We start from the raw sequence: 26,420 nt of genomic DNA on the forward strand, positions 1-26,420 counted from the left end.
TAAGACCAGTGTCTCCCCTTAACTAATACTTCTCTCGGACTAATATCAGAGTCTCGCGTTTTGTGCATTGCACATCGTCTTCATCAACTAATACTACTATTGAACTAATATCATTGCAAGACGTGCCGACGACCCAGCAAAGCAGAACAGTGAGCCTACAGAGCCTGAGACACCGACAAAGCTGCGCTCAAGTTTTGCATTAAGGAGAATCGTAATTGTCCTTAGAAATTTTTGCATTTGTTTTATGCACGCTTTGTTTTTTCTCTTTCTCTCTGCTTCTTGAATGCTTCACAGTACATTGCTAAATGGTGGCAGTCTGCACAGTGTGCATTTGCAAACTTGTTTGGCTTCCTTTTGCAGGACCTGATGCCTGAAGTACGGCAGAGTTCATTTGCCCTTCTTGGAGACCTGACCAAGGCCTGCTTCCAGCATGTGAACCCCTGCATCTGTATGTTGATCATCATATCTCTAGTGTAACAGGGTTGTTCTGCCTGTGTTTTGATTACGGGAAGGGCACTTAGCTGCTGTCAGATGTGCTCGATGCATTCCTCTCGAAAGCAGTTCTGTCATCCGCGTCGTGTTGTTGGTCTTGGATTATGTCGTTCGGTCTAGCTCACACGGTTACGCGTCTTTTTGCGTGTCCCCTGTCACATGGAATTTCGTGCTGGGTCTCAAACTAGGGCGATAACATGAGGTTTTTTTACTCTTCTCCAGGATTCGCTGTTCTGCGAGTGTTAGTGGATCGGCAGATCTTTCAGTCCCTTTCATTTGTCTAGAGTGATGTGAACGATGGTGAACTTAGCTAAACACCATGCCTAACTGCGCATAGTCTTTTCGAATAAAATCCTTTACTTCGTGTGCTTCATGTTATGTGATCAAGAAGTATGTGTTATGCATGACTACGTTAGAGTAGTAAAAATACTTTCTATGTTGTCACTAATGCCGTATTTACTCAAATGTAAGCAACTGTGAATGCAACGCGAGAGGTGACTTTATATGCTGCCCAGCACGAAAAAAAAAACCACAGATGTAACGCGAGGCCTAAGGATGCAAAACAAAGGTACCGTGGCCAACATGTTTATACATCTTCCTCGCTTTCGGAGGCGGAGTTCTCGGAAGCGGAGTCCTCCTTTTCGCTATCAAAGTCTCCCGGTCACTTCTGCCGTATCGATGTTGTTTGCCGTAAAGAGAATCCATTCCTCTTCATGAACGTTTGGGCCCACCCACGAGGTGCTCTCAACTTCCCAACTCCCGAGAAACGTCTCTAACTTTCCAACGGATCAGCTCGACACTGACCGCCATGAGACAGTTGTGCTGCTTGATAATAAAGTCCGCTAATTTTTCTCCAGCTCGATGTGATGGCCGTGGCAAGGCCCACGAAATCCTTTGCGGTCGGGCTCACATTTAAAAAGCCCCTCCCGTTGCAGCCGCCATCCGCTGATGATTGACTCGTTGAGGTCAAGTCTTCGAGCTGCCGCAGAATTCCCGACCTCTTCAGCTAACAAGATCGCTTTTCTCTTAAAACGAGCGTCGTACTAAGCACGACGCATTGCCATCGTGTGCACTGAATCAATACACTGCGAGCGATGCCACAAGAACACGACGCGACGACACGTTGAGCGGAAGGTCACGACGAACACAAAAAAATGGTAGAGAACAATGCTTTGACTTTGGATGGATGAGGATTTGGCTTCCGTGGTACCCATGTTGCCAGCATAAGATCGCAAAACTGCGGAAACCGAAACCAAGCTGATTGCTTTGAAATGGCTGCTTCGCGGCACTGCTTTAGGCCAGTCGAAGCGCAGTATTCGATTATAACGCGAAGGTAGACTTTAAAGGGGAAAAACTTTGGTTACAATCAAGTAAATGCGGTATGTTTTTTCTCATTGAACAGTGCTGTTACACTTGCTGCACTGTATTGACCTGTTGTGGTCGGTGCCATTCTAGCTAGCATTCTGGTGCTCTTTGTCCGGCTTTTAAGGGTATGATGTGGCCTCTTTGCTGTGTGCTGTGGGTGTCCGAGGCTGCTTGTTCTTTTTCCTTTCTTTCTGAAGGTGGTCTCTGTGTAATTTCATGATTGCAATGTTTCATATTTCAGCTGACTTTCTACCCATTCTGGGTCAGAACCTGAACCCGGAGATAATATCTGTGTGCAATAATGCGACTTGGGCCATTGGAGAGATCTCTGTCAAGCTTGGTGAGTGCTCGTTTGTTCAGAAGTGGCCACCAGCAGCTTGAAGCATTTAGTGCGCCACATTGCACATTAATGCAGGGTGTACGATTGCATGGGACAGTGTTAGTGGGGAAGGCTGGAGGGACTGTGTGCGTGCTTATTTGTGTGATGTGGATGGAAATAATCACCTTGTGTGGTGAAATGGCTTCCCTTGTAATATTTGCATGATTGAGCAGAGTGCTTTGTATTGTCTTACAACCTCATGGGTCTTCAGTAAGGGTTTTCAAAAATTGCGTAGCGGTAGCATGTCTGACCTGCAACTCCAGGGCCCGAGGATCAGGGATTTCCGATGAGCCGCTGGTTTGGCTGGCGCCATCTATGGGAACCTCTTGTAATCGATTAGTCCTAAGTTTTCGGCCACGCTGCTGGTAACGCCAACACTAGGTTTTCTGCGCTGTGTAGCCTTTATGCTTTCGCATAAAAAAAAAAACTCCCGAAATTGCGAAATACGGTAAAGCCTTATGAGGCGGGTTTGTCGTGCAAACACCTATGAACCCGTGACGAGCGGCCAGTTTCGATGTGCTAAAAGAACAGCGCAAGTTTAAGCAAGGGTGGAACGCACATTGGCGTCAGAACGACGCGACTGCTTCTAAAAAGGAAAAATGAAACGGCCAACGATGCGCCAGTCGGCTTCCGAAAGCGGCACGGAGCTGGAATCGGACTACTAGCAAATGTGCGGTCCGACAGCTGCCAGCAGGGGCCCTTCGATCATTGTCATGCTGGCCGTTACAGCGACTTAAAAGGTGTGCGGGCTACGATGCGCCATGCGGTAGGCAGGATTTTTACGCGATTGTTGGCTTGCTGCAACACCTCGACTCGTCCCTTCAGGAGCCCCATGCAAAGGATTAACATTGCTAAGCATGAATTATTATGCAAAGCATGGTGGGCCGCCCCAAATTCGGGCGTGGGCCAGGCCCATTTTGGGGGTGCCCCGGGTGGGTTCACATTGGGAGTGAGGTAAATTTTCGAATTTTCGGGGGCACTTCTTCACTAGTTCCCTAGAAAATTGTGTAACCTGTTGCGTTGACTTTCTTTGCCTTTTTCTTTCTTTGTTTTTGCTGGCAGCTTCTGGTAAGCAAGGAAGACATAGCTAGTTTCTTCAGTAGTATTTTTCTCGAGGGAAGTGCTACTGTGTGCCTTTGGTGACTGTGTGACAGCAGGCTATGAAATGCACTGTCAGTCACCAGTGAGCAGCAGAGGCTAGGGCCGCTCGGGACAGCTGTATTGGGCTGCCTTCGTGTCTACCGGTAAATTTGAAGTCTTGCTGTGTGTCCGCAGCTTCATCGGCTTCTACTGTGGCAAACTGAATGACATAGCCATGGGCACAATGTACTACTTGGTGCGCGCTCGTCTCTCGTGATGCGCTGACAGCAGCTGTAGCTTCCTCAGTGCTGCTGCTTCTGGCCAAAGGATGAGGGAGCTCAGAAACGATCTTGTTAAAAATTGATTTTGCACCTCTTGCATTCCTTGCAAGCTTCTGCTGAATTGGTGCAACCCTTGCTCAGCCACGGAAATTTAAGAAATCAGCCATCTTCTATTTATAGAAGGGGAGCACGTTATCGAAAAAAGCAGGCAATGCATTGGGAATTTGGAGCTAACAAAAGGCATGTCTGGGCTTATAAAAATGGTTTTAATATGCACTGTGCCAAGACTTAAGATTTTCATTTACTTGCTGCTTGAAGTGAGAAACCGTGCCAGAGGTTGTTGTTGGCTCACTGTCAGATTTGTGCCAAGAGTGACCCATTGAGTTTTTCGTGCTCCTTCTCTCTGTGTTGCAGGCAGGGACATGAAGCCGTACATCCCCATGGTGCTCACCCAGTTGGTGACTATCATCAACCGCCCCAACACGCCGAAAACATTGCTGGAGAACACCGGTACAGTCAGTGTGCAGGCTGCGTCTGTGTGGAGTTTTTTTTTCTCTTCTTCTGTCCGCTCTCTCTCTGTCGCTTGCATAGCTCTCGCAGGGCGGCCTATTTTAGAGGAATCTGTTCTCATTGTAGTGCCTTTGGCCAAATGTTTATACAGGGTGACAGATGAAATCAGTGATTACAGGAAGCATAGCTTATTCATTCAGTTCTTGCTATCATGCTCAGTTCTTAACAGCTTGTGTTGCGAGTGCATGCTTAGATTCCTCTCTTTGTCAGTAGCATCGCTTGGCATCCTATATATCCTGTCACTTAAACAGCTGAGCACTAAGCTCCTTAAAAGCATTAAGCTCCTAACACGTTCTTGAGGTTTTTCAGTATATTTCCATTCCTCTTCGTGCGCAGCTGAAGGTTAACACAGTTGCCCTGTCCACTGAAGTAGTGGCTAAATTTAATCAGTTACTGATTGTACCTGGCACACAGTGTTGATGACCAGATAATTAATGGTTGAAATCTCATCTTGCTCTGCCCCAGTTACTTGTAATTTTTGTGAGTGTTTGGAGACCACAGATTCTTCAGATCATTCTCGTGGTACAGGTGCATTTTTTTTTTCTTTACTTGGCGATAATTGTACGTAAACTTCGAATTTTTTGACCATCTACCCTGCATTGTCGCACAGTTGTTTACATTACTACTTGGGGTGAAGCTTGTCATGAATTCTGTGTGGTTTTATTTATTAGAAGCTAGCTTGTGCCAGAGCTGTGGTGGTTAGATTGTGATGGAGCCTTGCCTGCATGTCCCCGTTATGACCTGCTCTGTCGTTGTTATTAGTGTCCTTGTGGTGCTGTCGGCAAATTCTAGTGCACATTTCAGTAGGCAAATTGAGAACCTGATTTTTTTTTTCTCTGCTCTCTCTTTACCCCTTGTCAATTGCAACGTGCGCGAGATTTGTGCAGTTAGCATGTGCAGGCGCCTACCGTTTTTTTCGTGCTTGCTGGAAATTTCTCAAGGTGTCTCACAAATAGCGGGGCGCCGGCAGGTACAAGTGCTTCTCAGAAAATCAGAGGGAGTTGTAGCACATCCAAAATTTCAGTGTTGCAGTTCATTTCAGGGGCCTTTTAAGAGATTGCGCTTTTAGTCGCCATATATTGCCACATATAAGTCATCCTCTTTATATATATAATGACCATCTGGCTAGGGGTGTCTGAAGTAACTCTTCCAAGCTGCGGGCAGTACGCACCCGGTGGCAATGCCGAACAAAAATTCAAATTGCATGCTGTTTGCCTCGCTCGCATTGGTACTCGGCTCCCTATACGAATGGTAGACAACATGAGAGCAAACTACAGAACCATTTCCAGTTTGGTTCGCTGCTTTTCAGCTGGGCCACACGCAAGTACGGAAAGCTGGCCTTGTGTTTGCGTGCTTACACGTTCGTTACTTTGAGCTGCGTGCACCGCAGTGCCATCTCTCAGCGTAATGGTGCAGCAGTAGGTGTAGGGGCGGGGAGTATGCTTCGATTTATATTTGGAGTCGAGCTTTTCTTTTTTTTTTTGTCCAAAGAGGTCTGTGAGTTGGGATATGGACTTAAATTAAACTTGGAGTTGACTTATTTGTGACAATATATAGTAGTTTGGCTGCTTAATTACGGCTTGAGTACAAATGGTAAATCGGAACTAGGTGTTTGTTGCTAATATTTCATAATATACAGTACGCTAGTCTTATGACTGCCATCATAACTGTAATTTAGGCTATGCGTTGTTCTTAGCCAACTGTCTTCTTCTGTGGCATATTTGGGAAGGTGTGCGCCAAAGTGTCTGATGTAAACTATCCATAGTCATCCAAAGCTGCACTCACCCATCAGTCACTGAGCCTGGCTCGAGCTGTGCCATCAATCCTCTGTGCCGTTTGCTATTTATCTTTGTTTGTTGCTTTATTCTTATGGTTGGGTGCGCTGTGTGTACACCTTGTTATGTCAACACTGTCTCTCTCTCTATTTCTCGTTTGTCTCTCTTTATCAACTTGTTTAATTATTTAACATCGATTTTTTCCTTTGGCTTACATGCACATTTGGCGTGTGGACCGTTGTTTGATTGATTGAACTGTTGCCGATGATTTTTTGCAGTGTGCTGTGTTTGTTTGTTTATGGGTTGTCTTTGCTTTTTCTTTTTTTCTCCTTTTTTTCTCCCTCCCCTTTCCTGGAACCCATCCCCTCCTCCCACCACCACCACCACCACCTTGGCAATGGCGATCCCTCCCCCCAACCTTCCTCCTGCCCATGATCCCGGCCCCACACCGCATCGCCTTCTTGTAACCCTGCTGTCGTCGTGCTTCTGCTGCCATCACACCGTCACCGCTGTAACTCTGGTTTCGTTGCCTGCTCCCCAAACCCCACCCCCTTCCCGTTTGGCTGCTGCTCCTGCGACTTGCCCCTGGACCCTGCTTCCCCGATACCCCCCCGCTGCTGCCCTTCCCCCCCACCATGGACCTCTTCCTTTTCCCCAAACGTGTAGCCATTACGATCGGGCGCCTTGGTTACGTTTGCCCAGAGGAAGTGGCACCCATGTTACAGCAGTTTATACGCCCGTGGTGTGTAAACCCCTTTTTTTTATTTGTTTGTCTTACCGTGTAATCTTTTCTCTCTCTCTCTCTTTCTATACCTGTCTTGTCTTTGAAACATATTGCTCTTTGTTATGATTTTTCTTTTTGCTCTTTTTTAGTTACCCGTAACTGTTCTTTTTTTTTTTAGCTGTTAGTATGTGGTTTTTGGCGTCTCATTTTTGTAGCTGTAGATTGGCCACGTTGTGTGTGCATCTTTGTCAGTCTGTTTCCTCCTTCCCTACCCTGGGCACTTCAGGCAACACACCGTATGTGGTGAGACTGTCCATTCCTGTACAGTTAAACCCCGATGTAACGAAGTATTCCAGTTTTCATAACTTCGTGCCCATAGAACACCATGTATTTTTAGCCTCTATGTAACGAAGTAGATTTTGGCGCACTTTCAGTGCAACGAAATTTCATTGCTGGCTGGAAACGAACCCAAGGAAAAATTGTATCTCTGGCGTGAGTGGTTGAGCGGAGCGCATGCCGAAGCGCATATGTAATATGGGCGCCACACTGCTCTCGCGTACAGAGCACATGACAGACGTAAATACGACAACGATCATAGTGGTCAGCGTGCTGCCTGCCGCGCCATATGGGGCAGTATGGGCAATGTTGTCATGAGTGTCTGCCTAGCCTTGGCAGCCTGCCAGGCCAGCCCGTGGCTCCTGCGTTCTCGCCCAAAATCGGCGAATCGGCACCGAATGTGATGCGCTGCTTGCGTTCGAAGGCAGCGCTCTATGTTTATCACATTTACGATGCCCAAAGCTTGGCAAAAGGACTGGAAGGTCAGTGCCGTTGGCACACCTGTCAGCTGTTAAGTCCGTCATGCGCTTCACACCTGACAACCTCGCTTCTCACTCAGACGATGCACGTATGTGCAAAAAGACACACACTTGCGCTTATGGCAGAAAATTGATTTCATTTCATTGGTTGGTGATTGGAGGACACATTCCTCGTTCTCGCCGAAGGAGGTAGGGAGCCGACGGCGTGGCCAGTTGCGAGGCCACCGTCGACGGCCACGAGGTTGCAATGATGACAGACAGCAGCGACGTCGTATCTACGGTGTGCTCAGGGCACTTACAAGAGGATGATGATAACAACAAAACTAAAACTCAAGACGAGGGCGTCATTCCCATTACCTGCGAGGTGTGTGTATGTGATAGACGAGCTGGGCGACTCGCGAGCTCGCAACATGAGATGCGTGTAACGCCATTGATGCTGGCGAAGAAAGGGCAGAAGGAGCAGTTCAATCGCAAATAAAGGCTTTTCCTGTCAGTTATCTGCAGCGCATTTTTGGCGGTTTCTGAGCATGCTAGGAAGCGAATTTCGATGTTGCAATATTTCAGTGTTACGAAATAAACTGCTGGTTTTACCTACTTCGTTAAATCGAGGTTTAACTGTAATAGGAAAAATTTCACAGAAGAATGCCGGTTCCATGTACGGGTCGCACGCTATCAAAACCGTGAAAAAGAAGTGTGGCCCTTACACGAGTATATACAGTATTTATTGCTGAGGAATTTGGAGTTGAAGATGCGGAAAGTTTTTTCCCCACCTCTCGATTCAAACCCGCGACATTGACGACAACGAGGCGAGCGTTTGGGATCACTTGCCGAAAGTGGTTAGCAGGGAAGCCTAGCCTCAGAGACGTGAGCAGAAAGAAAGTATGCCCCCTTCAGAACTCTTAAGGCCAATGGGCTTGGTTTTCAGCAATGTATTGTAGCATTCAAGCCACCCCTCAAGAACCCCTGTCGTTGCCTTCCAAGGCACTTTGGTTTCTAAAGGTGTCGTGAGTGCTCCATTATGCAGCTTAAAATCGGACTGTGTGGCCCAACAATTTGTAACAAGACTGTACTTGATATAGTCGCAGTTGGCTTGCTAAACCGGCCTACGACTGTGATATCGGCATTTCATTTTTCTGGCCCTTCCCAGCTTGTGAAAGCTTCCTTTTCTGGGGAAAGTAGCATGTTCGTGATTAGAACGCTACCAGTACTGGCCAACTTCAATCGTACTACAAATGCATCTAGGCAAGCATGGCAACAGCAGTGCATTACTACTGACCATATTAGCTGTATGACTCTGTGCTAAATGCACTGTTCGCTGTGCCATTGCGTGGAGCCCTCTAGGCACATAGGTACGAACAATGCAAACACTGCTTCACAATGTTGCGCATAGAGGACAGTGCAAATCCATAATGCTGCAACTGGGGCCACTGCTCTTCTCCGCATTCGTCCATCGTAGTACACAAACTACGCCGCAGAACTGGGAAGTGTGGCCTTAACAGCTGTCGCTCTAAAAATGAAATGCAGATATTGTCACCGCCAACTGTTTCTGCAACCAAACTGGTGCATCAAGACAGTTTTTTTGTCTACTGCTATTCACTTCCAGATGGTGATGATTAGAGAGCAGATTCGGTCTTGTGAGTATTAATCGAGAGCGTTGTTAAAGCCAGCTTTTCAAAAAATTGTTTGCATATTATTTGGTTTTTGTTCACCGTAAAATTTCTTTGGAGTAGTCAGCATGCTGCACACTATAAGAGTGCAGAGTACATGCCTTCATTGTCCTCTGCTGTGCACTTAGCAAAATGTTCTTAGCTGTCATAATGATGTCGTTATCTTAGTCATTAGCTGTTCAGGATGTCGAATGTGTTGCGATGCCTGCAGTGCCTGCTTATCCACAGTCGTTGGCAAGGGGAGGAGGAACCAGACTTTTTTCCTCCCTAATCACTTGTGTGCTTCACGAGCCCTTGATTTTTCTTTTTGTCTTTCATTGTAGATTCATTTCTATCTGTGCCTTGACTTCCAAATAGCCTTTTTTTTTTTTTCCTTTATCATCACCCATGCATCTGCTTCTCGTGGACCAGCCTAGCTGTTAAACAGATAGCTATACTTAGCTACTTGTGTTTGCGTGTACAGTGTTCGAAGCATGCAAGGCCGCTTTGTCTTGTCCACTTCCTGGTTTTCTTATGCCGGCAGGTACATATTAAGTGTACAATTAAATCTTGCGCTAGTGACTTTTCGGCTGGTGCCCCACGAATGGTGTGCTTGGAAGTAACAGAGGCGGTTATTTTTTAACGCTGCAGTTTGAGTGTGTACCTTCCTTTTGGGGGTCTCTCTGTATTAATTTATTTGAGGGTTCTGGCACATGGGTGCGTCAGGCATCTTGTGCAGATACAGGCAGGAAGAATGATGATGTCGCTTGTTGCGTGCGCAAAACTCTTCCTTGTCAAAAGCTAACCTTCAGTCAGCATTAGCGGTTGTTTGTGAGTGATCTAGGTGCCCCCATATGCACCCCTTTTCTCTCTTTATTTTTTTTTCTTGCTGCGACAGTGGCTTTCTTTTTGTTCTCCCCGTGTCCTAGCTAAAACTGTAACCAGAGCAACAAACAATATTAGCTGTGCCATTGGGTCACTTTTGTGGCTCAACAGGGAAGGATCTTTCTCAGATTGCTGAAGTTTTTCTTTCTATAGCTGTGTTGAGGCCAGTTGGAGAAATGGATGCTGTGAAAGCAAGAAGTTTTAAGTTGCGTGCTTTGGAGCCGGGTAACTTTTCATGAACAGTCTAGTGGGCTGTCCAGTGAATGAGCAGGCAAGCCAGGTGGACATTGAAAACACTCACATCATCTGGTGATATTCACCACCAGTATAGCAGGCCAAAGCAAGATTTTCTTCTGAATGGCCATGGCGTCTGCTTTTGCAGACCACCGCATGGTTTAACAAGGTTCAAGTGAGGCAACAAGTTTCGGATACTAAGTCTTGGTGTTTTCTGGGCATACCTCGTAGACTGTGGCCAGCCTATAATTGTTCAGCTTAGCTGAAGGTAGAGTTGCCAGAGTTGCTTTGATTGCAATAGAGAAGTAACTCGGGCATCGAATACGCCACGGGGAGCACTACCTTATTGCGTAGCCCTTCTCTGTTTTATTTCGCGAACCGTTGTTATGCAGCAAATTTAAGTGGCCCAGATGTCAGCCACTATAGTTTGATGCTCGTATGTAGTCTAACGTAGCCAGCCTACTTGCTGGTTCCCTAGTGTTGGGATTGTTTTCCTGAAGCAAGTTTAAGCAGGATTAGGTGTAAAGCTTTCACTGCCTTTAAAAAAAAAAAATAGAAGTGCCCTGTTCGTAATATGCAGTTTTCTCCAATTCCTGCGTTATTGGCAGCACGAGTGATTTCATCACTTGATTGCAGCAACTTTAGTCTGCACCAATGAACAGGGTGCTTTCTTATCTTTTTAGGTCTGTCGATAGTTAAGGCTCGAAGGGTTAATTAACGTCAGGTGCGAGTGGAAGCTCTGAAACATTTTCCCAGCACCCCAACTCTGCAAAGCCAGTAGGTTTGAGTCAGAACTCTGTTTCTCTTCGTAAAAGGGTCACCTCAAGCTTGAATAGCAGTGCTGTTATTGTGCAAGCAGCTGTAATTTTCTGATGTGCCTCAGTACTGTCTCTGTATAGTCTGCTTTTCTAACGGTGCTGCTCGTTTTTATCTGGGCTGGCGGTTCAAAGGTGTTCGTCGCTGCGAAACATTAGGGACAATGAAGAGAAGGACTCTGCCTTCCGTGGCATCTGCAGCATGATCAGTGTGAACCCAGGTGGAGTGGTACATGACTTCATTTTCTTCTGCGACGCCGTGGCGTCCTGGGTCAACCCTAAGGCAGACCTGAAGCAGACGTTCCACGAGGTGAGAGTTGAGTCCGTGGTGCGCGTGCAGAAAGTGTGAACAATAAAGAAAGTGGGTGCTATTTTTGCTGTTGAACAGGTAGTCACAGCCACGCTGTTACCAAGAGATTAGATGCTGTGAACTGAAGCTGAATCCTTGTCTGTAGATTTGCCGTCACTGCAGCCCCTTTGTATAATTGAACTGCCCCACCGTGGCGGCTCGGTGGTTAGGGCGCTTGGCTACTGAAGTCCCGGGTTCAGTCATGGCTTCAGCAACCACGTTTCAACGGAGGTGAAATGCCAAAGGTGCCCTTGTGCTGTGCAATGTCTGTGCACGCTAAGGCACCCCACGTAGTATTAAACCAATCCGGAGCCCTCCACTATGGCATCCCAGATAGGTCACTTGATTTGGGACATTGCACCCTGCAGTTTACCATTTCAGTTGTGTCGCTTTCCAACCTGATTTGATGCAGATGACTTGACCTTGTACCTTTTCACCTGCAGTCGTTTCATTGTGGTCGAATGAGTGTAAAGTTGGACATCACTTCCTCTGGTTGTCCGCCACAGATACTCCACGGCTTCAAGAACCAGGTTGGCAGTGAGAACTGGCAACGCTTCTCCGAACAGTTTCCACCTGCACTCAAGGAGCGCCTTTCAGCCAACTATGGGGTCTGAGAAAGGTACCGAGTTCTGTTCAGCACACCACTCAGATGTGAGTTTGGAGGTGTAGTTGAATCTGTAGCTTTTGGCACTGACCTAGTGAGCAGTTCAGCTGCCTTTGTTTACTTCCCCACAGGTGTAGTGCTGAAGATTTTTTTGCTGGGGGGTAGTGGCATGCTAGTGTTAGTGTGCTTTCAGCACCCAAAATTGTGCACATTGTACACAATGCAGCTCTTGCCAGAAAATGCTGCGAATTAGTATCATCGCTGAATATCTGACAAGTTGGAACAGAACTGTAGGATCCTGTCATGTTTGTATAAAGAGAAGCCTGCTGTAGTATGATTCATACTCTGCAGAAAGTAGCAGCAGCTACTTACCCATTGTGATAGTGATAGCGAGAGTATCACATGTACTCCATTTTCGTTTTTTTTCTCCTATAAGTGTAGAAGTAGATCAGTGCCGTCACCATCAATGCACATGTGTATATTTTTTGGAGATCAGTGCCATTACCATCAATGCACATGCATATATTTTTTGCGGAGGCCGAATCTCGTTTGTAATAGGTCTATAGCAGCCTTGATTTAAGCGCAAGGAATGCTTTAACGTTATTGTAGTGCTCATGCATTGTGCTAAAGAATGTGTGTGTGCAGGTCAGCAAGGTCTCAACACTTTGTTTCTGACTGTGTCTGTAATATCACGGCAGAGTGACATTTTGCATACATCTAGACGACGATGGTGTCGAAAAAAGCAATAACAGCCTCCAGCCAGACGAGCATTGTTGCTGAGGAGAGATATTTCTTGTTTGCAGGGTGGCCTATGTCTGAGGGAAAAATGGGCTGGGACGAGGCGTTGTAGAGGAAGAGGACAAACACGCCATGGGTGTTCTCTACGCAGCCATTGGGAGCCGCAGGAGGAAGAAGCCGATGTGTGCCCCCAAGCCACCGCCGTTACGTGCCAGGCCAACCGCCGCCTTCGCGTCACACACCGCCGTCATCGCGAAAGAACCAAGGAGGGAGGGAGGGCGCGTTCCGCGTTCACGGGGAGGGGGCCGAAGTCACCAAGCGACAGCAATCGCGTTCGCGTCTCGCCTCGTGTGATGGACATAATCTCGCGTCGTCCTCTAAGGAAAAGCATCTGGGCTTGGCCAAAGAGAGGGTTCGTCTTCAAGTCTGCGTCAGTTAGGAATAGCTTCGCGTCGCCACATCTCTGCCGCTAAGTTAAACGGACGGGTTTAAGAATGACATGCGCCTCACATTGTGCAAGACCTGCGTAGGAGGAATCCGAAACGTGGACAGTGGCGTGACACTAAGGTGTTTCAGCTGCCAAATTTCGGTGGGAGCAACAGCCAGGAAAGGAAATGGACAGCACCACCGTGGGAAGCAGGAACTGTTTCAAGCACCGGAACAATCCCTCACCATTTTTCGGCGCATCATCGTCGAACTGTGCTGAACTTGCGTCCTCACCGGCTCTACGGATCCACAAAGCGCATGCCAAATCCTTTTGGAGCCAATGAAAAAGAAACGCAGCTTTCCTTTTTTTGGCACGCACAGCACACAATGTCACTCTCGAGCATTCTCTAGGTCGCTTTTTTATTATTATTATTATTATTATTTTATTGCCAATGGAAAGCCGTTCCTTTTTTCTCGCGGCTTTGCAAAGTCATTGCAGTCTTTCACCGGTGAGGTCTGCAGTGACGGGATCGCCTCCCCTTTTTCACGTTGTTACGCGTTTTCCGGGGCAAAGTCAGAAATTTACCTCGCGGATGCAATCGATAGTCTACGCGTTGTTAGGTCGCTGTGCACGCGTGCCGAGGGTTAGGCTGGGTTTTTTTTTTTTTTTGTTTTTTTTTTTCTGGGAGACTTGTTCTCTGTGTGTCCCATCTGGTGGCTTGTTTCTTTATTGTTATGCAGCCACTAAGAACTCTTTTTTTTTTTCCCTTCTTCCCAGTGCTCTTCAGCTAGGATGATTCCTGGGGGTTTGCCAACTCGTGTGCTCTCACTGTGTAGTTTATGGATTAAGTGACAGTCTGTTTTACCACAGTGCTAGGAAATGTTTTCATCTTGCCAAAGGCAGCTTTCCTTTTTCTTTGTTGTACTTAAGAAGACTATTTTTACCATTTTTTTGTACAGAGTTAGGACTGTCAACTTGTTTTTTAGTGGCGAGAAAATTAATCAAGTTCCTCTGTTTTTTTTTCCTTAATTACTCGTCAGCAGGAACGCGACAACTTTAACGAAACGCGTCGGGGTCCTCAGGTTACACCGTTATTGTGCTGGTCAGTCAGGTTAGCAATTTTAGGAGAGTGAAACAAATTGGTCTTTTTGTTTTAGCTTTATTGTTAGGTTAATAACTTTTTTTTACTTATACAATTTTTCTCAAAGGATCTGTGATGATGTTACAATTACTAGAGTGCAAGAGATAAATCGTTGTTGTACAGGGAGTATTCTTCACGTATCGCTTTTTTCCATCGTTTATTTTTCACGGACGACACACATAACATGGGTGGGATGGGTGGGAACCGCGTGAATGTGTTAGCGAGTGCGCGTGTGAGTGTGATTTTTTTTTCTTCCTTCGCGTTTTAAACTTTTTTTTTTTTTTCCTGTTGACACATCACACACACAACTTCTTGTCATTCCTTGTGATGAAAGGCTCACCTAGAAAATCTGGTTTTACTTTGGGCATGTTTGAAGACAAAAAAAAATAAAGCTGACCGAATCAAAATATCCGCGGATTTACCGGAATGGAAATCGATATTTTCTCGCGGCTCAGTTGGAAGGCACGAATCGCGTTGGTCCGCCGCACCATTGGTCCTTTTTGTTCGATAGGATGCGTAACTTATCTAACTTTGATATCTCTCAGTCTTGCTCTGTTTGCCCCCTCATCTTTCTTTTCCTGTTTCCCCTTCCCTGTTGTTCTCTCTACCGTATCTATGAAGCTTGTGGCACTGTTTTGGCCATGGGCAGTTGTTTGCTGTTTCGTTGTTCCTAAATTTTTGTAGGTTAGCAGCCGCTTTTGTTGCCTCTGTTTTCTTGGCCACTGGTCTGCACAGTGGCAGAACGAAGCTGTTAGTATATCCAACTTGTGTTGTTTCTGGGCTGGTCCCTAGTTTTTCCTATTTGCTCGGCAGTTGTGCCGAGCCGTTCCGTAGTTTTGCTCCGTGGCTTTGCACCTGTAGGCAGGGCTGGTTGCGCATCCTTTTGCTGCCACTTGCTTCGGCAGCTGAGCCTGCTTTTGAAATGGGAAAAAAAAAAAAGGAAAACGCCGCTTTTGGAATTTTTCTTTCTTTAAGGAAGTGGAAGCTCAAAGCCTGTCCATTCTATCTGGAAAGTGGCGTTCCCATTCGTATTTGTTCGTTGCCACATGTACCTGCCTGCCTTGGGCACTGTTTTGTGCTTTTTGTCATAGTGACGAATCTGTCCGTTATGGGAGCAGTGTCTGGTTGTCCGTGTGCTGTGAAACTTCTTGTTCCAAACCTTTTTGCATTGGTGTGTAGATAAATTCTTGTGATGATGCATGTAGGTATAAAAACTTTTTGCTGGTTCTCTATTATGTTTCTGCTGTGTGCCATGACAGTTTATTATTCCTTTTGCAACAAAGTCAAATCTAACCTTGAGGTGTTATTGCATGTGTGTGTGGAGAGTTGGAGAGATGGTTATTAGTCATATTCTGTGCTATAGGCACTAATGATTCTTGACCACTGTTTATGATTAAAAAGCAGAAAGTGATATATAAAGGGCACAGTGGCACTGTTTTTGTTATTCGACGGTGGAAAAAAAATGCAACAGTGACTTCCTGCTTTTCTCTGTGTAATGTGCATGAGCTTGTGTGTACCTTGGTTTTTATTCACTTCAGAACATTCACCCGAAAAAAAATGCATGCAGTTGTTTCAAACACAACTTTGTGTCTGTCTCCATTACTTAGTTTTTTTGTACCAAAATGGCAGCCGGTCATGCAAGCTGCTGCACCAATGGTCATGTTCTCGGAACTCTGCCTGCTTTTATGCACAAGGAAAACCCTTGTACAATGGCAGCCGGGCTGGTTTTGGGGGCAAGAATTTATAGAATGCTGCGTGCGTTCCTTCCATGTGTTGCTGTCGCGATAGTTTGCGCGCAGCTGTGCCAAGCTTGTGCTTGTCAAGTGCTCGCGGCATAAAGGCTTGGAAATGAATCCTTCAAGCTAGGACTGACCGCACCGCTATGTCGGGGGGTCCGCTATGCAGGAAAGCTGGCTTTCGGAGTTTTGCAGTGTCCATTTACTCGTACCTGGCCTTACATTCGCGGCTGGTGGTAAAAACGTTGAGCATAGGAGAGTTTTAGCACAGTGTACAGGCACCTCGGTCGCGAATATCCGTTGTAGAGTTGACTAGGGTTCGGAAGCTGGCAACGCTGCCTCCGTGCTAGCTTGAAGTACGCGTAACGGTCGAGTGAACCTATGGCGATGCCCGGGGAGCCCTTAATGTGAATGTCTAGCTTCACTGCGAGAGCTGCCATGAGGGAACGGCTGTGTTCACAGCTGCCGAGTGGGTATTATCTGGCCATGCACGTTGTCGGTAAGCAGTAGCGGAACAACTAGTAGATTTGCGTAACGCGGTGAGCTATCGATGTGCAAGTGGCCCCATGGGGTCGTAGCTGGATCCTCTCGTATGGCGGCTGAGCGCGCTGCGGTAATAGCCGTGCGCGTGTTGTGGCTCCTGGTTATGTGCGCTTCGTTTTTTTTATCGTCTTATTTTAATTTCTTACTCCGGCTAGGACACAAATCTTGTGCCCGCCCTCAATGCCACACTATCATCATACCATTAAAAAGTGCATCGACAGCTGGAGGCGCTCTAAAAGTCAGTTCTGTAGCCCCACCACGTACAGGCAACCGTTTACAAAGTGCTGACGGTAGGAAGGTGCGTCTGCCAAGTGCACTATATATTGCCGAGGAACTCCAGGGCACCGAATGCCTGAATTCATACGCGCATGCGCGTTTGACAGAAGCGGGACACATTGAGGATAGTTTAGTGTATGGGGGTTTAACGTCCCAAAGCGACTTAGGCTATGAGGGACGCCGTAGTGAAGGGCTCCGGAAATTTTTACCACCTGGGGTTCTGTTACGTGCACTGACATCGCACAGAACACGGGCCTCTAGAATTTCGCCTCCATCGAAATTCTACCGCCGCGGCCGGGATCGAGCCCGCGTCTTTCAGGCCGGCAGCCGAGCGCCATAACCACTCGGCCACCGCGGCGGCCCACACGTTCACCATATCGCAGTAGCGCTACGTTGAGTTTTTATTTTATTTTGTGTAGTAAGGATGCTGCTGCATGACCGTATGGCCTGTCAGGTTAAATAGTGGAGTGCTACTGGAAGCGATTTATTTCCTGATCTGTGATTGGCTGGCGAGCATGGGAGAAGCCAGTCATCTTGTACACGCAGCTGGCAAGTTGGGGAGTACTCTTGTTGAGGTTACTGATGTGTGCTGTTGATTTGCTGCTGGGTTGACAGAGCACCAAATTGGGTAACGAATAGTTTTCTTCTCGGCGTTCATCTGTATCCGTGTCAGATTTCTAGTGCTTCCTTACATTAATAAAGAGCTAAGCCTAATTTCGGTGTCGTTAAAGGATCAGACCAAGCTGTTGCTGGGCACATGGGTGCATCTGCCCTGTGGTACCCTGAGCCCATGCTTTTCTGCTTACGGGCAGTGTCGCGTGAAATAATGGTGGCGAATTATGAAGTTTCAAAATTTTGGCAGCATGCATGTAATCTATGGCTGGCTAAGATCTCATTACTGCCCGAAAATACTAAAGGGTTATATCTCGACTTGCATGATGAGCAAGAAATGTCAGTGGTATTACCCAACTGAGCATTCATAATTTGTAATATTTCGTGCAACGCACGTAACTGCATTATCTGTCACCCAGGCAGCATATAAGCAACTTTACCTGTTCATGCATAAGTGTCAAGGACAGCGAACGTTGCACCAATACATGCTTAATTTCAACACAAGTATCCCATTCCAGAATTGAGAAGCTAGCTGGCAGAGGATGGGAGACTAATTATTACAACTGCACACTGTGGCAAGAGCTGTAGTGCTTGAGAAAATGCACTAGGCCTCTGAGCTGTCAGAGCTTCATGTGGGCGTACAGTGGCTTGGGTACATTGTGCAACATGGCGATGAAAATTCGAGCACAGTTGCACTCTGCAGCATAGAAGGGAGTTCTAACAAGATATGAAAAATGTTGCTTTAATAGTTAACATGAGGCATACAACTGAACAGCGGAGTGTCACAGTTTAACATGGGGGGAACGACAGTGGGCTTTGGCTTTAAGCTGGAAGAGTTGCGGCTCAGTTGCTCTTGGCAAAGTAGGCCTTGCTTCCCTTGGGGTCTGGCTTCATGGTGTCGCGACCAGGTTTCCAGTTGGCTGGGCACACTGGGCAGTAACGAGGTGAAAGTGGTTATGGCAGAGGGAATGGGAGGACGGTGAAGTACAAGGGGATATGCACAAAGGCAAGCATACCTTCTCCATGTTTGTCTGTGTACTGGAAGGCCTGGACAAGCCGCAATGTTTCTTCAACAGAGCGACCCACTGGAAGGTCGTTGACTGTGATTTGGCGCAGGATACCCTTATTGTCGATGATGAAAAGGCCTCTGAAATGGACAAGGCGCAGCCATTGGGGAAGTTGCTTAATGGGCATGAAGGAACACAAGGTCTTTGAGTAGCCCTTTTCAGAACTCGTTAACGGGAAATGTGTACGAGTAGAGACCAACCGGAAAGGGACACCATCGTCTTCCTTCAGGACACCATAATCCCTTGCGATCTTGCATGTCTTATCAGCCAGAAGGGGAATGTTCATCTGGCCAAGGCCACCTTCCTTGCGAGATGTGTTGATCCTGAACAAAAAGCGAGAACAGTGAATGCAGTGAGAAACAGACTTGGGGGGGAGTGACACGACAGCTTCAGCTGGCCGAGTGGAACTTTGCTCCGCATCACGTGACAGCGTGGCGGCGCCGCAACCGCCACGCTGAAGGCTCGAAATGCTACCGTAATGTAGCTATAGCTACAAAATTGGCGGTGGTTTAGATCTGGTTAAACCTGGAGTGACGCGACACCTACAGCCAGCCGAGTGGAACTTGCTGAGTTGTTCCGCACCACGTGTTCAACCACGGAACAGCGTGGTGGCGCAGGTGCCGCCAATGTGAAGGCTCGAAATGCTACCGCAATGTAGCTATTGCTACAAAACATGTCTGGTGTGCTGTCATTGCTCCAATTCGTCGCATGTATGGTCCAGACTGATTAACGGAAAGAAGGTGGAAAAATGGGCACAGATTTCTAAGAAACATACCATGCGAGGTGGCAGAAGTGGCTGTCAGTGGAGCACGCGACGACTTCACAGTTGAGCTTGCGGAACTCTTCGACACTGTCGCTGAACGCGATGATTTCGGTCGGGCAGACGAAAGTGCTGAAATGAGGATGGGGTCACGTGGTCACAGGAAGAAGTGAAAACTTAATGGGCTTATGAAGCCCAAAGCAACGGGTTTGGTTGTGAATTTCTGAAGACGATTACGTACAAGTCGAGGGGGTAGAAGAAGAGGACCAGGTACTTGTCCTTGTAGTCGGACAGCTTGATTTCCTTGAACTGGCCATCGACGACAGCAGTGCCGCAAAAGTCAGGTGCGGGCTTGGCCAACTGGGGCAGGGTCATGTCTGGCGGAGAAAAGGAGCCAAACTATAGACGTTCGCAGACTGCAACGGGAAGCGCGAGCTTCGACGCGGCACAGGATGCAGGCGCGGGCAGGTGTGGCGCGGTAGAAACAGCTACAGGACTCGTGGCAAGCGCGCACAGCTGCGGCGCGTACGAAAAGGGGCCTAAAAGTGACGCGCGGAACTGAAGAGAGGCGTGCATCAGGATATCGATGAGAGAAATAAGATATAATAGCGGCGCCGCAATGAGACGCCCAAGCGATACCAAGAGTTCTAATGATTAGATGATTGCCAGGGCGGTTTTGGGGCTCTGGGTGCGCAAAAGGAAGGGTGTGGTGAAAACAAAAACAAAAAAGAAACGAAGCGCCCCGAGCAGAATCGGCAACGAACCAGCATGAATGAGGAGTAATGCGAATTAGCAAATGAATAGCTAGAGGAGACCGAGCGGAAAGACGACCTTGAAATAATGGGATAGCGGAAGCCGAGTCCGGCACACCGGTGTATTGATCGCTAGGACATATGCGCCGACAAGACATAACGGAAGTGTCGGCCGCAGTGGCATACTGTAGTGCAATTAAATAAGCATCAGGGGAGGTGCGTGGACGAACTCAATGTCAGAGCAGCGAAGAAGGTCGGAATAGCAACGTGCAAACGACACAATGGAACGTAGAGCAAAATTGAAAAATATAAAGGCGGCAGAAGAAGCCGCATACGCTACATAACGGCACTTTCAGAAATATATTGGCGCGTCACACTGCAGATTCCGATACACAAGCGACACTACATCGGCAGCTAAAAGAGTCCTGCCGGAGAACACAACAGATACAAAGGCACAAAGGGCTCCGCAAGCCTGCCTGCCTGCCTGCCTCCTGCCTGGCGCACGCACCACGCCGGCCGGATGAATGAGAAGCGCGGATCACCGCATTCTCCAACACGAAAAACAAACACGCTCGCGCCACTCAACTGAGGTAGAACAACACGCTTACTTACTTGCTTGCGAGGTAGAGTGTGACGAAAGAGAAGGGGGTAATCCACAGAGATTCAGCACAAGCCGCAACCCGAACCTACAGCCCACTGCCTTGCCACTGCGACAACCGCGCGTGCGTCCCGCCGCTCTTGTACTTTTTGTGCCGGCGCGAACAGAGCGTCACGTGACGAGAGGAGGAGGTGGCGGCAAGGGAGGAGGCGGGACAGGCGGTGCTGTCATGCCGCGCGTCGGCGCCAGCAGGCGCGCGTGCGCGGTGCGCCTCCGTCGACGGTTCCGCCGGGCTTTCGAAGACAAGCCCTTGCGAGAACGCCATTTGACTAGAGATAAGCGTACCTCGCGGTATTTTGTCGGTACGTTCGTGGGAAAGCAGAAACGTCAAATTCGTTACTAGCGCGACGCAGTCAGCTCAGCTTTCGTTTTCTTTTCTGCTTCCGGTCGTGTCCGACTCGTCGCGTTGTTCCCGTCACGAGCCCACTCCCGCTGCTCTCTGGAATATTCTAGAGCGCGTTTGCAGCAGTAAGCGTTGCCACACGTGTTGCCATCAAGCGGGAACACGCTACGCGCGCTTTTTTTTTTTAAGTTTAGCGCTGTGCGTGTCCTGTCTTGCTTCCTCGATAATCCGTCGGGCTGTTAATTGCTGTGAGCTGTGTATGAACGCCTAGCCGCACGTATGGGATGTGTTGGTGAATTCCAAATAATTCCACTGAAAAAAAAAAAATCGTGTTCCAAACGCATTTTAAACTGGTTGCATGCCATTTGAATACAGCGTTTTCAACTGGTTCTGGTTGTTTGTTCATATGCATGCCCAAGGAAGATGATGCTTCTTATTCTGTTTCCTTTTCGAGTGGGTTACATTGCATACATTGGCTGCCAGGGACGCCGTAGTGGAAGGCTCCGGATTAATTTTGACCCCTTGGTTATTTAACGTGCGCTGACATCGCACAGCACACGGACGCCCTTGCCGTATCGCCTACATCGAAACGCGGCCGGGATGGAAACCGTGTCCACCGGCTCGGTAGCCCAGTGCTGTAACCACAATGTCCTCTGCTGCGGGTTCTTTCTCTTGAGATCACTTCACTGACCTGCTGATAACTAAACAATTGATCCGCTTTCAGGGATCAGCATTTTCTTCAAGCAGATATGCGACTGTCCTCCGTATCACCGTCGCTATCGCCAAATACAAGAGATAAGCAGCAGACGTAGCAGCAAAGAGCGTCGTTGCGTTATCGTACATCGTTATTTGATTACGCCTGGGTTAGACTGCTCTAGAATTCCGGAACCGAAGGCAGTCTGAAACCGCGCCGTTACATTCGCGTGTCTCTATGAGGGGTTCGTGAGATAATCATAAGGCAACGCACTCTGCCCTTCGTAGAAGCGCGGTTTCTTTCGTGGTAGCGGCTGGCGGCGGGGTGCGCCAGACGGGACGGGATTTCCCTCGTGACGTCACGCGCGCTCCGTGACGTTTTCCGGTGATGCAATCACGGATCGCCGGCACGCCTTTCTCGGACGGCGCCTGCGCATTTTGCATTCCTGGCACGGTTGAAGGGAGTGTGTTGTAAGGAACGCCCGTAGCGCGGAGGAGCCGTGAAAATCCGTGTGCATGGGAAACGCAGAAATACGCTTCCTGCTCGTCGGTCGCTGCGCCCATTTCGATGAAACTTGTTGCGCTGGAAAGAAAACTTTCTCGGGGCCGTTGGAAACAATCGAGAGCTTGAAAGTCGCTACATTTGAATGCATTTAAAATATTCTCCGGCAGTTCGGCATAGCAGTGCACGTTAAAGAACCCCAGGTGGTCGAAATTTCCGGAGCCCTTCACTACGGCGTCACTCGTAGCGTGAGTCATTTTGGGACGTTAAACCCCCACACATCACAAACCACGCACCGGAAATGGGTGCGAAAATTTTGTAAACGGCATCTGAATTAACTTCATCAGCCTGACTACGACCTCTGCGGGACAAAGATTTCTTCAAATCTCTCTCCAATTAACGCTGTCCTGTGCCACCCGCGGGGGCATAACCTTAAACTTAATATCATCCGCCCACCTAACTTTCTGCCGCCCCCTGCTACGCTTGCTTTCTCTTGGAATCCACTCCGTTACCCTTAAGGACCAGCGGTTATCTTGCCTTCGCATTACATGCCCTGCCCAAGACCATTTCTTCCTCTTGATTTCGACTAGGATGTCATTGACACGCGTTTGTTCCCTCACCCATTCTGCCCACTTCTGGTCTCTTAACGTTACACCTATCACTTTCCTTGACATAGCTCGTGGCGTGGTCCTTAACTTAAGCTGAACCCTTTTCGTTAGCCTCTACGTTTCTGCCCCACTTAATTCTCTTAAGACAGACCAAACAGACACCCTCAAATAACGATGCTCAGGCAGTCATTACACATATGCTACGCGAATATTACTTGTTCTCATTACGTGAATATATTTGTTACGAAGCTACGAGCTAATTTGTTGAAATGGCGTTTCAGTATGATCGAATTTGAAAATTTGTCACATGTGGCAATTCGCTGCTTCCAGAAGTCGCTACATTTTAACGGTATGCTTTTTAATCCAACGAATGTAATGGGAATGGGTCCAACAGCAGCCGAGGGAATGTCGTACTTGCGTATTTAGATAGCAGCCATCCAGCTTAAGCTATCATGGTTGGTCTTACTTCAAGCAGCCGCTGTTATCTTAATCACCTGCATTTTACCGCGCTCTCCGGGTCGCTCCTGTCAATTGCCTGCCACTGAAAGTGAGCGCGCCAAGTCCGTTGGCTGTAGTGCGTAATGTTAGTGCGATGTCCACTTTTGCGTATGGCCGGGCGCTGGCGACCGCACAACCGTCGGACTCTTGCAGGGGTACATGAAGATAGTACATGCGTGAGAAATGTTATTTTAATACTGAACTTGAAACACACAATGGACACTGGAATGTCACAGCTTGACTTGAGGAAGCAACACGCTTGTGAAAGTCATTTTCATGGAGCATGAAGCTCGTATATAGGTAGTCCTCTGGCCCACTGACTTTAAGGTTCACCTTCATTCCAATGAGACTTTTTATCGTTCCTTCCATCGGGTCGCTCGTGTCTGCTCCACATACCCATGGGGAACTTGCGCTGAAGTTTGCGATGCCGATTGCAGCGCCATAACACACTGCCCAGCGAGAAGAGCAAGCAGTTTTGGGTAGTACTATTAGTACTTTTCCGCGCCACCTTCAGGCGCTTATTGGCGTGAGCCTCCGCGCTCTGTCGAAGGCGCACGTGCCGTGCGTCAGCTATCTGGGCTACGCCGAGAGAAGCTAGGCAATGAATGCTGTCAGCCAAACGCGGGTATCTAATCGCGCAGAATGTGTTCTCGCGTTTGCAGCGGCCCAAGCGGCTGACAAAAGCAGGTTTGAGCCACCGTATGAAACAATTGCAGTGCCACCTTGGCAGCGCAGGTTCCCCATACCTGCATCATTTATGACGACGGTACAAAAATTTACTTCAACATTATTCGTTCAACCGCGTATCAAGCTTACCTCCTTGCAGGTGTCCTTGTCTACTACTATATTGCTGAATTTCCCTTCACTGTTTCATAATTTTTTCATGTGCGTAACTGGCATTAACCTTTAATTTCATTAATGAGAACCCTTACCTGTTATCCTTCCCAGGATGATCTACCTGTTAAAGTTGCACACATCCATTGTTCCATGTTGCATTTAAATATACAACTGGATCCTGAAGCAGAGTGCTCTGTCTAAAAATGAGCCCCAGTCAGTTATAACAGTTAAGTCCATGCAACCTTGGCTATTTCCGCAAATTCTAGAGCGTAAGGGGCTCAAATGACATAGAGTTGTGCACGTGTGTTTTTATCCCTTTTTCATGAACATATCACGCGCGCAACCTGTCACATATTTATTATTGTGTAAATAGTCCTTTGTGCACATTATCTCTCCTCCCCTTCCTCTTCCTGTCCCCACCTCTTTCATTTCTCCATTCTGCCTGCTATCCTTTATTTCCGTTACCCCAGATCAGGGGCTTCAGTATCGATGGCAGATGTCAGGGCTAGCAAAACCTTTTCCTTCCTTTCTATTATTATTTTTATTAGAACCACTGACTACTACTACTCAAATGAAAGCTCTGTCGATGCTGCCTGGATCTTAACGGCCTTTTGCTGTGCTGCGGAGCAGGCTAGTGTGCCGGTGTAGAGTTGCTTGGAAGAGCCTTGCAGTCACAACGATTAATTTTAATCGTTGCCAAATTTCCTGGACCATGTGGGACTCTGAGGCCCCCTTTCAGTCATTTAAACTGCGCGCGCTCTCTTCCAGTGCAACTGCGCATGTCCGAACGAGAGCTGTGTCTTGTGATCGCTGCGGTGATGACTTGATAAGCGCAGTGAAAGTAGTGCGCCAGTGGATTGCGGAGGAGGCGGTTATGCTTTCGGCGGCGAACGCGAGCCATCGGGACGACGGGACGGCACCTTACCAGGATGAAGATACAGAGGATGAAAGTGCGCGTCGCCGCAGACGGCATCATAGCTGTTTGGCGTGAGTCGCATGCTACGCGAGCAGCCAGGTTTCATGAACTATCGGCGTCGAATGAAATGCGAACAGCGGAGCGCGTGGCCACAGGTCTATTTCACGCCGTCTGCCTGTCATCGTAAGAGATGTTTCTTTAACGTTTCCTTAAACATTCGTTTTCTAGCTTTTCCGCTGGAGAGCCGCATTTGTGGCGGCGATACAATGGTATGGGGAACCTGCGCTGCTAAGGTGGCACTTCAATTGTTCCATTCGGTGACTCAAAACTGCTTTTGTCAGCCGCTTGGGCCGCTGCAAACGCGAGAACACATTCTGCGCGATTAGATACCCGCGTTTGGCTGACAGCATTCATTGCCTAGCTTCTCTCGGCGTAGCCCAGGTAGCTGACGCACGGCACGTGTGCCTTCGACAGAGCGCGGAGGCTCACGCCAATAAGCGCCTGAAGGTGGCGCGGAAAAGTACTAAGGAAAGGGGGACAAAGCAGACGTAAGTAACTATCGCCCCATAACAGTGACGTCTGTGGTTTACAGGGTGGTGATGCAAATTATAAAGGATAGACTGCAGGCTTGGGTGGAGAACGAGGGGGTGCTAGGGGAACTACAGAATGGGTTCCGGAAACAAAGGAGGTTGGAGGACAATCTATTTTCATTGACACAGTGTATAGAAATTGCGGAAAAGGAACATAGGCCCTTATTGCTAGCATTTCTGGATATTAGGGGAGCCTATGACAACGTTACTCAGGAGCATTTGTGGGACATATTGGGCACATTGGATGTGGAAAATGGAGTAATTAATCTTTTAAAAGATATATATAGAGGTAACAGAGTGCTCATAAAATGGGAAAAAAATGTATCAGGGCCTGTAGAGATACAGCGGGGGCTTAGACAAGGATGTCCTCTGTCCCCTTTGTTGTTCATGTTGCACCTGCAAGGTTTGGAGGCCAAGCTAGAGGGGAGCGGACTAGGTTTCAACCTATCTTTTTTCAAGCAAGGGGAATTGATTAAACAGACATTACCGGGACTAATATATGCGGACGATATAGTGATAATGGCTGACAACAAGGAAGACCTGCAGAAGTTGTTAGACATATGCAGTACAGAGGGAGATAGATTAGGCTTCAAGTATAGTAAGGAAAAATCTGCAGTCATGACATTTAATGAAGAGGGCGGCGAGCATAGAATACAGGAGTTCGTGCTAAAGGTAGTGAATGAGTACAAGTATCTTGGGGTGTGGATAA

At 47.8% G+C, this 26,420-nt stretch overlaps 2 protein-coding genes across 3 annotated transcripts in view; one reads left to right on the forward strand and one right to left on the reverse strand.

Annotated features, from left to right (window-relative positions):
• Tnpo (transportin 1) overlaps positions 1–15,902 on the forward strand; it is a 37,367-nt gene extending 21,465 nt beyond the window's left edge. For both annotated transcript variants that reach the window (XM_077642906.1, XM_077642905.1), the window contains exons 15-21: positions 361–448; positions 2,099–2,197; positions 4,012–4,107; positions 6,609–6,684; positions 11,197–11,371; positions 11,917–12,029; positions 12,818–15,902. In XM_077642906.1, coding sequence (XP_077499032.1) covers positions 361–448; positions 2,099–2,197; positions 4,012–4,107; positions 6,609–6,684; positions 11,197–11,371; positions 11,917–12,024 — 642 coding nt within the window. In that variant the 3' untranslated portion in view covers positions 12,025–12,029; positions 12,818–15,902. The remainder of the gene's footprint in view (positions 1–360; positions 449–2,098; positions 2,198–4,011; positions 4,108–6,608; positions 6,685–11,196; positions 11,372–11,916; positions 12,030–12,817) is intronic.
• A 2,311-nt stretch (positions 15,903–18,213) lies between these two features.
• On the reverse strand, positions 18,214–20,812 carry LOC144110091 (peroxiredoxin 2-like). The gene is made up of 6 exons (XM_077642907.1): positions 20,679–20,812; positions 19,556–19,691; positions 19,330–19,446; positions 18,755–18,877; positions 18,504–18,634; positions 18,214–18,416 (listed from the first exon to the last, which is right to left on the reverse strand). Exons 2-6 carry the CDS (start codon positions 19,687–19,689, stop codon positions 18,331–18,333), a joined length of 591 nt encoding a protein of 196 aa, XP_077499033.1. The 5' UTR covers positions 19,690–19,691; positions 20,679–20,812; the 3' UTR covers positions 18,214–18,330.
• Between the last annotated feature and the right edge of the window lie 5,608 nt (positions 20,813–26,420).

This window comes from Amblyomma americanum, chromosome 11 (genome assembly GCF_052857255.1).
Source record: "Amblyomma americanum isolate KBUSLIRL-KWMA chromosome 11, ASM5285725v1, whole genome shotgun sequence".
Lineage (NCBI taxonomy): Eukaryota > Metazoa > Arthropoda > Arachnida > Ixodida > Ixodidae > Amblyomma > Amblyomma americanum.